The sequence below is a fragment of the Ipomoea nil genome, unplaced genomic scaffold (genome assembly GCF_001879475.1).
Source record: "Ipomoea nil cultivar Tokyo-kokei standard unplaced genomic scaffold, Asagao_1.1 scaffold3238, whole genome shotgun sequence".
NCBI lineage: Eukaryota > Viridiplantae > Streptophyta > Magnoliopsida > Solanales > Convolvulaceae > Ipomoea > Ipomoea nil.
The window spans coordinates 366,228-376,648 of record NW_017619666.1 but is presented as its reverse complement, the minus strand read 5'-3'; the positions used below and the strand labels follow the sequence as shown (position 1 = coordinate 376,648).

General features: G+C 30.4%; 1 protein-coding gene across 1 annotated transcript; it reads right to left on the bottom strand.

Moving 5' to 3' along the window:
• Window positions 1-1,493: 1,493 nt before the first annotated feature.
• On the bottom strand, window positions 1,494-7,623 carry LOC109168995 (WAT1-related protein At2g39510-like). Its single transcript, XM_019317873.1, has 7 exons — window positions 7,383-7,623; window positions 7,219-7,281; window positions 6,380-6,496; window positions 6,043-6,289; window positions 4,756-4,917; window positions 2,375-2,526; window positions 1,494-1,728 (listed from the first exon to the last, which is right to left on the bottom strand). The coding sequence occupies exons 1-7, from the start codon at window positions 7,580-7,582 to the stop codon at window positions 1,533-1,535; spliced, it is 1,137 nt and encodes a 378-aa protein (XP_019173418.1). The 5' UTR covers window positions 7,583-7,623; the 3' UTR covers window positions 1,494-1,532.
• Window positions 7,624-10,421: the final 2,798 nt, after the last annotated feature.

Here is a 10,421-nt window from a genome sequence, read left to right as displayed (position 1 = left end):
TATATATATAGGGAGAAGTGTCAAATAGATCCATGTACTATTGACAAGTGCTCAATTCCCACCATGAACTAAATTAAAGGCTAATTAACCACACTTACCTACTAAATTTGTTCAATTAGCATTTTTAGCAGGTAATTGACTTTTCTTTTTTACAGATTACCAATTCAATTATTAAAAAAAATAATTTCAAAATAATTTAAAAATTTAAAAAAAAAAAAAAAAAAAGAAAGAAAGAATACAGCCACCGGCTGTCCTCGCCGGACAGCCGGTGGCTGTATTTTTATTAGTATTAGCCTTTAATTTAGTTAATGGTTGGAATTGAGCACTTGTCAATAGTATATGGGCCTATTTGACACTTCTCCCATATATATATATATATATATATATATATATATATATATATATATATATATATATATATATATATATATATATATATATATATATATATATATATATATAGAGAGAGAGAGAGAGAGAGAGAGAGTTGCACTCGGGTGCGAACGGCTCGCCCAGGCGCGAAATAGGAATGGATTCTGTTCGTCCACGTGTCCAGATCTAATGGATGAGAAACACGGATTTTTTAAAAAAACGCGGTGGCATTTTCGTAAATAATTGAACATCGAAGTGCAAGTAAAATGTATTACAAGTGCATGTAAAATGTATTATAGGTGCAAGTAAAAATTTACACTGAGCATCAATACTTAGTTGCACTTATAGTTCTAAGTAGTTGCACATATAGTTCTAAGTAGTTGCACACATAGGTATAAATAGTTGAATCTAGGTGTATGAATGTTTGTGAGTGGTTTTCAGGAGTATTACTACCCGCTGAACTCAGATCAATGAATGTTAACAAGACAAAATTACATGCACTTATAGGTGAAAGTAGGTGCACATATAGTTATAAATAGTTGCACCTATAGTTATAAATAGTTGCACAAATAGTTATAAGCACACCCAGGTGCATGAATGGTAGCGGAAAGTGAATGCTAACAAGGCAAAATTACATGCACTTATAGGTGAAAATAGGTGCACTTATAAGAGATTTTACTTGCACTTCGATGTTCAATTATTTACGAAAATGTCACCGCGTTTTTTTTTTTTTAAGTTATTAGATCTGGACACGTGTCACGCGCTGATTCGTTCGCATTTCCTTCCTGGACACTTATTCGCACCTGAGTGCGTCCCTATATATATATATATATATATATATATATATATATATATATATATATATATATATGCTACGTGAGGGACCAAGAAAGAAGAAGAATGAATTCAAATGTTGAATTGATGTGATTACAAATGCAAAGAAAGTAATCTATTTATACATAGGAATGAAGAGACAAATGCTGCAACAAAGGAAGGAACGTGCACACATGCTACGTGGGTGAGGATGAGCTGCATGCTGAGTCGCTTCTAAAACAAATTTGAGCCACACATATTTTATTTTCTAACATATATGTTAATGGAAATCCAATCTCCAAGGAAAATATACTTATTTATTTTCTTATTTCCCTAATCTCTTCAGCCTAAACTGCTTCATTTCCAGCAATTGCTCTAGGAGTATCAATTGGTTCTTGCTTAGTTGAAAACTTGACTATTGTTGATGGCGGTTTATCAATCGAAGCTACCTGATCGTTGATTGATTCTTGTGAGTCTTGATCTTGTTTCTTTCCCCATAGTACCATGTATAGACCAATGACAATCACACCGGCTCCAAAAGCCCTATGATAATCAATACAACAATGAAAGATATTGGATTAATTCAAGAGAGTTGAAAAGATGGAAAAAAAAATAAAATTTTAAGTTAATTGAACAAATTATATCTAGATATACTAGTTCAGTACTTATTACTTCACTTCAATTACTATCAAGGAAAAAGGATCAAATGAGTCCCCTAAGTTGAGTGGACAGTGCAATTGGGTCCTCTAAGTGAAAAAAAAAAAAAATCCATTTAGACCCCTTAAACCTGTAAATTAAAAATGTTCAATTAAGTCCAAATTGACCTATTTAGCACGTTATTTCTTTATAAAGTTGCACATGTCTTTTTAAAATATTTTTTTAATTCTTTAAAAAAATAAGGCTGTCCGGCGCACAGCCGGTGCTGTACCCTTTTTAATTTTTTTTTTTTATTTTCTTAATTTCTAATAAATATATTTTAAAAAAATTAAAAAATTATTTAAAAAAGACACATGTCAACTTTTTAAATAAATAACTTGTTAAACAGGTTAACTTAGACTTAATTGATCATTTATACAGATTTAAGGGATCTGAATAGAGCATTTTTTACTTAGGGGATTCAATTGCACTATCTACTCAACTTAAAGGCCTAATTAAAAATTAAAGTAGAAGGGGAGGTTAAAAGACATACTTTCCAAAGTCCAGCTGCTCAGCTAACATAAATGACCCCATAATTGCGACGATAATCATGCTTAAAGGACTAAATGAAGTGACAAAAACGGGTCCTTTTTCTTTCATGATTACACCCGACAAGTAATATGCAACTCCTGAACAAATTACTCCCTACAAATAAATCATTAAAATTAATCAAACTTCTCTTAGAAATGTTGAATATTAGTTTTTGAAAAAAAAATAAAAAAATTTGTGCTTTTGATATGTGATTTATAGGGTAATAGAAATTTTTCTCATTAATATATAGGACCAAACTTCAATTCACACTAGTGGCCAAAAACACAAATTACAGACCTCCATTTGCTGATTTCAAAAATTTTTATACTCCGTATTAGTTTAATGGATGTCTATAAGCTATATTTTTATATTTCTAGCGACTAAGTCGTGGAGTGAAACTGTGAAAGTATGATTTGACAGAAAAAAAGAGGAATATAATATGAGGAAATTTTTATTATTTACTCAGGTCAATTAAAATTTATGAAAGATAACTATAATTTTTTACGGAAGAATCAAAAGCAAGATTCACCGACTTCTCAAACACTAAAAATATTAAAATAGTGACACCTACGAGTAGGGTAGAAATAAGCCGGACCTCATTGTAGGGACCGATGACCTGGCTTATTTTCGGCCTAATTAAGCCTGACCTTTTTAGTAAGAAAAATACTTAATGTAATCTCAAAACCTTACTCTCAATTTTTACTTTCGAAACGTTATGTTGTGCAACCGTGTGTACCATGCAAAGTGCACACAGTTTCAATTCATAATTTTTATACTATAGATTCATAATTTCTATACTATAGATTCATAATTTTCTATACTATAGATTCATAATTTCTAAACCGTAGAGTCATAATTTAAATACAGTAGATTCATAATTTCTATACAGTAGATTCATAATTTCTATAATACAGATTCATAACTTCTGTACTGTACATTCATAAATTCTAAACTATATAGTTATCAAATTATGAACATATAGTTCTGTGATTTGTGAATATAGAGTTCAACAATTGGGAATATGAACATCGAAAATTATGAACATACAGTTCTGTAATTGTGAATATAGAGTTCAATAATTATGAATATGAAGTTAAAAAATTATGAATATATAGCCTTATAATTATGAACAAATAGTTCAGTAATTATGAACATAGAACAATGTGCACCATGCATGGTGCACATGGTTGCACATCATAATTTGCCTTTACTCTCACTTGTGTCTAAATTTGATTGGAGGATGAAACAAAGAAATGAATAACATCATATAAACATCATGGCCCCCTATAAAATTGAGCAATCAAAGCATGTCAAATCATAAGAAGTACAAAATGAGAGTATACTACTCATTTAGTAAATAAGACAGGCTTAAGTTCCTTTTAAAATCTATTTATTAAATAGTCCTAGGCCTATATCTATAAAGTATAGCCTACAAGCCTACCGGCCTAGCCTATTTATAATATATATATATATATATATATATATATATATATATTATTTAAAATATAAACTAAGTGTATATGTGAGTTAGAAAACTCTAACTCCCAAAATTATTTCCTATTCTACTATTCGGCTATTGCATATTTCCATACTCACAAGTAATCACACTAGTTTTTTCTAACTACTATTTCAAAGTTTATGATGCTTTATATATTGAATGCTCTTAAGTGTTGTATTTAATTATGTACACATGGACATTGGTGTCTTCAAACTCTATTTATATTTTAACATTCAAGACCCTTTGATTCCTTTCTAGTTTCAGGTTATGAATATTGTCAATAAAGAAGTAAATAAAATTAATTCAAGTGTAAATCTGTATTTGGTTAAAGATGATTGTTTATTGTGTAAGGCTTTGAAGTACCTAACCCAAAGTAAGTGTTCAAATTGTTGTGATAGATATGATTCTTTCATGCCTTTAAATAGGCTTCAGGTCAGGCCAGGCTAATGGTAGACTCAAGCTTGAGCCTAAAAAAAAATCTACATACAAATTCAGGTCCAAGTTCAGATCTTAAATTCCTATAACATGCTCAGACCTGATTTTTTAAAAGCTTAACTCGACCAGGCTTATTTCTACCCCTACCTATGAGACATCACTACTAGAAATTATAAAATTTCCGACCACTTGAATGTGATTTTAAATCAAGTCGAAAGCAAATAGTAGTCAGAAATAACAATAAAGATTTTTCCGAATACCAAAAATAGTCGGAATAAGACTTTCGACTTGATTTAAAATCACTTTCAGGTGGTCAGAAATTCTATAACTTTCAGTAATGCATGAATTAAATCTAGCCATGATCACTCTAAAATTCATAGACAACACGGAAAGTATATTATATTCCTTACACTATAAACATTAGCTAAGAGGGTAGTATCCCAATGTAATGCCCATGCTTGGGGATTACCCCTCTCAGCCACTAAGGCTAACACAGAGGCCTGCAATGCTCCCATAGTGCATATCAAACACGTAAGAGATAGTCCAGTAGGGTATGATTTCAACGTATTTGCCTGTATGTTAAACAAAACAAGTTAATTAGGGTGACACTGAACAATATTTTCAACAATGTATATAGTTTTAAAATAGAAATGATACTGAAAAAAAAAATTAAAAAAATTTGAGCACAAATGAATTTTTAACAACCTTTCTATCCATTTTACAAAATTTAATAAATTACTTGTTGCTAATTCTGACCACTCATTAAAGGTAATCATTTTCTAGCCCGTGAAAGGGAGAATTGATGGAGTTGGTAAGAAAGAAAGAAATTAAGGGATACCAAACTTTGGCTCTGTTTGATAACATATATAGTTAGCTTATCAGTCAATTTTAGTTTGACAACTATTGGTTATTTGATTTGGTTAAATAATCAATATATGTGTTTGATTAATTAGCTTTTGTAACAATTTATTGCTCTAAAGTGCTAAAATATTCAAAAAGTGGTATGCTTTTTGAAAAAAAGTAATTTTGCATGTAATCAGCTAACAGGTAATTTACCAAAGACTTTTGTATAATAAGCTAATGATGTCAACTAGTCAAACCAGGGACGTAGCCAGAAATTCTATTGAGGGGGGCGAAGAAGTAAGGGCGGATTTAGAATTTTTTTCCAGTAAAGGCGAAACATTAAAACAAAAGAGATAATTTTAAAAAAATAAATAAATTACCTAAAAAATATAGTTGTAAATATTATTGGATATGGGCAAAAAAATAAAACACATCGAAACTTTATAAAAATATTCATAACAAAATATGAAACATAATTAATTTGATAAATAATTTGAATAGAAAACACATTATAAATTATACAAACGGTAAAACCATGTTGATACCAAAGGATTTGAATCCCTAACTTTTATTATAGCCAAACATGTACTTTTCCAACTAATTAATTTAACTCATTTCTTGTTGACATTTAACAGATTTTTATACTAATACTAAAACCTGTACTATATAACATATATACATACAAAAGTTATATACGGGGTGGGGGTGGGGGTGGGGGTGGGGGTGGGAGAGGGGGGCAACTGTCCCTCCTTTAACTCCGTCCCGGAGTCAAACTCACTAACTTAATCAGCTAATAATTATTTAGCAAACACCCCTTTATGAGATTGAATTTTAAAAAATATTAAATATATAACCTGAAGAATGTAGAAGCTGGCCCAGCAGAGGCAACCTGCTGAGACCATGACAGCACCTTTAATAAAATCTTGCTGGGAATAATTAGAATGTGAAGTTTGAGTTTGGATATGGTTTGTGTGTTTGGTCCAAGGCAATCCAATGTTTGGTCCTTTGACAACAGTCATTATCATGGCTCCCCCAATGCTCACTGCTGTTCCTAAAATTTTTGCCTGGCTATGCAATTTCCTCATCTTCACTTTCTCAAGCCTGTACATATATTATTGGATTATATTATATATGTTATTAATATATAATATTATAATGATTATATTGTTGGTATCATCAGTAAAAATGTACCCAAGGATCCAAGCCAATATAAAAGTAATGGCTGGAAGAACATTGGACAATGCTGTTGAAAAAGTTGCCGTTGTGTATTTCATCCCAATGAAATGCAAATTCATGTCGATAACGGGCCTGCATATATATAATAATAACAATATTATTATTCTTCCAAAAGGTTGAACCCCAACCCTAAGAGTCCCACACCCCGGCCTGATAGAGCATCTGGGAGGATGTAAATAATAATAATATTATTATTATTAATACACAATTCCAATACTTAAAAACACAATTTATATTTTAGATGTTCACAATTCCAATACTAAAAAGACACAATTTAGGACCAGAGAAGGTGGACCCTGGTCTATAGTTAGATCACATTAATGGTTATATGCATGCTCAACATGTTCCCTCACGTGTGCGGGCCATCTCAACTAAAAGGCTAAACTGATAGCTAGATTGCAGATTAATGTTTGCTCAGCACTCCCCATCACGTGTGCGCTGAGATTCGAAGGCTCAACTCTCCCCTCACGTCACTGCTGGAAATTATGGAATTTCCGACCACCTGAAAGTGACCTTATATCAAATTGAAAACAAAAAGTGATCGGAAATAGCAACAAAAATTTTTATTCCATAATTTTCAGCAGCGTGTGCACTGAGATTTGAACACATCGCCTTTGACGACACTCTGATACCAAACTGAAACATTGATTCATCTCAACTAAAAAGCTAAGTTGATAGTTAGATCATATTAATGGTTATATGCTCAACATATATATATGAGTTGGGGGAGGAATAAAAATGACGGAATAATTTTGAGAGACAAGAAATAGAAAATCGTTTTTTGGCCTTCATACTCTAATAAAGCAAGGGCCATTATCTTCAAGAAAATGGAAACTGTCATCTTCGGCCATATTTTCCTGTATAAAAAAATCAATGATACAACAAATTTAATGTGTGTATATATTAAACGCACAAAACTTTATTCTTCTTAAATATATGAAGATGATGGCCGGCGTACCTTTCGAAGGCGACGGCAAAAGGAGCGAAGAAGACGGCGGCGATGAAATTCCGGTAGACTGCGTAAGTGAAGGGGCTCATGCCGTCATTGAGAGCAGACTTGGTAATAATATACGTGCCTGCATACCCAAACTGCAATAACATTACAGCCAAATATGGCTTTGCCAACTTTAAGAATTTAACTAAATTCTCTCGTGTCATGTTAATTGCTTTCTATTGTTATTTAATTTTGTTTAATTTATATAGTTTGTTGTTCCCTTTATATATAGGCAATTTATACCGTGCACCAGGGCGCACATTGTAAAACGACGTTGTTTTGGACTTTTTTTTTTTTTTTTTTTTTTTTTTGAAAATTTTGCTTTTCCGTGTTTGCTGTTAACTTGTTAAAAAAAATCATGTTTTGAAAATGTACATAATTGTATATTAAAATGTACATAATTGTTTACTAAAATTTACATAATGATATACTAAAATGTACATAAACTTTTAACTGTTAAATAAAATCGCGTGTTCGAATATACATATTGTATAAAAAAATATACATAATTATATAAAATAATGTACATAATTATATAACATAATACATATACAATCTGTCGCGTAAACTCCATACACAACTTACCAAAACGATGTCGTTTTAGGAGGCGCGGGGCGCAAAGTGCTATGTACACCGTGGTGCAGGGTATAACGATTATTATATATAGGAGTGAAAGTGAATGCAAATTATTGTATGGACCATGGTCCATACAGTGTTGTGTGGACCATAACAAAACGTACATTTTTAATATATTAAATGTACATTATTTTTGTACTGAGTGTATATCATATAATATAACATACGCTCAGTACAAAAATAATGTATATCCCCTAAATACCAATAGTTATGCTGTGCAACCGAATGTACCATGCGCATGGTGCATACGGTTCAAAACGACGTCGTTTTGATTAAAAACGCGCGTCCCACTTAAAAAAAAAAAAATCAGGTTCGACTCTCAGCAATAGCATTATTGTGGATATATAGTTATGAAATTGTGGATATATAGTTATGAAATTGTGGTTATATAGTTATGAATTTATGGATATTTAGTTCATTCATTGTGGATATTTAGTTCAATCATATATTGTGGATATTTAGTTCATTCATTCATTCATTGTGAATTTTTACTTCATTCATTCATTGTGGATTTTTACTTCATTCATTCACTGTGGATATATAGTTATGAAATTGTGGATATATAGTTATGAAATTGTGGTTATATAGTTATGAATTTATGGATATTTAGTTCATTCATTGTGGATATTTAGTTCAATCATATATTGTAGATATTTAGTTCATTCATTGTGGATTTTTACTTCATTCATTCATTCATTGTGGATTTTTACTTCATTCATTCATTCATTGTGGATTTTTACTTCATTCATTCACTGTGGATATATAGTTATGAAATTGTGGATATATAGTTATGAAATTGTGGTTATATAGTTATGAATTTCTGGATATATAAAAATGCTATTGCCGGGAATCGAACCTGATTTCTTCTTTAAGTGGGACGCGCGTTTTTTTAACCAAAACAGCGCCGTTTTGCAACCGTATGCACCTTGCAAGGTGCATTCGGTTGCACAGCATAATTTGCGCCTAAATACAATGTACATTATTTTGTACTGAATATACATTATTTTAGACTATACGAAATATAGTTTACACAATTTGTATGGACCATGGTCCATACAATAATGATAAGATGGTCCATACAATAATGATTGGAAAGTGAAAGCCGTTGACAATCGCATGCATGCGAGTATTGTGGGCAAATTTCAATATTTCATTAATTATCATTAGTGCCTATCATTACTCATTTCATTATTCCAAAAAGTTTGATCCGCCTGAACATTTGAGAAGGTAAAACATTTGAGAAGGTAAATCATGGTAAGATTAGGTTAGATTTTTGTTTATTGTGTATAAGGAGTCTCTCACTTTAAGAGGTTGCTCTCACATTAATAATGATGAGACTTGATCCCAGATCATTATTATATTGTTCTCAAACTTTATCTTATTAGTACTCTATGTGTTTGAGTTAGATTATGATTCTTTATCGCAATCTCTTTGAGTCTCTCTTTATATATACATGTAATCTTTACATTTGTAATTACATCTACTATACTAATAAGAGCCCAAGAGAGTTAGGTCTAAAATGGGCAGAAAAAATGGCGGTCAAATTTTTTAATTAAATGAATGGCTAAGATTGATCAGATTTTAATTTTTCCTTAGAATTTCTTAATTTATCCTTAATGAATATGATTATCCGTTAACTTTTCCGTTAAATATTATCTTGATTTCAATAAGAAAGGTCTTAGGTTCGAACCTCATCCCAATCAAATATGGCATAATTAGTACTCTATTTTACTCTTATTAAATTAAAATAATAATTTAGTAGCTACAACAAAAAATAATACATATGTATTTCTTTAATTTAGAATTATGTGTCTACAATGTCTTTATTAAAAAAATTATTCATTATCAATAAATTAAATAAAAGAAATAATTTCATTAGTTATATTGTCTTTATTTTTCTCCAATATAAAAATTCTTTACATTCAAATTCATCAATTGATTATATTGGCTACATTGTCCCTACAATGTCTTTATTTTAAAAAAAAATTATTCATTATCAATAAATTAATTAAGAGAAATAATTTTATTAGTTATATTGTCTTTATTTTTCTTCAATGTAGAAATTCTTTACATTCAAATTCATTAAATGATTATATTCACTACATTGTCTATTATCATTTTTGTGCACTATTTTTTTTAATTAAATATCAAAGTTATAATACAAATAATGCTATATATTTATTTACCAAGTATTTTATTAATAACATGAAAAAATTTTAAAAAATATGATTAATAAAGTCAATCATATTAACTACTTGAGGGATTTGTTGACAAAGAGAGTATTCAAATCAAATCACACAACAAATTGAAGTGATAACTAACTCGTAATGTCCTTGTTTTACAATCAACAGTTAGCGGTTAGCGTTA

Excerpts from the sequence above, each read along its gene's own strand:
- LOC109168995 (XM_019317873.1), bottom strand. The coding sequence starts at position 7,582 with ATGACACGAGAGAATTTAGTTAAATTCTTAAAGTTGGCAAAGCCATAT. Across the intron at positions 6,290-6,379 it reads ATATTGGCTTGGATCCTTGG|GCTTGAGAAAGTGAAGATGA; the intron begins GTACATTTTTAC and ends ATATATGTACAG. Across the intron at positions 4,918-6,042 it reads CCAGCTTCTACATTCTTCAG|GCAAATACGTTGAAATCATA; the intron begins GTTATATATTTA and ends TTTAACATACAG.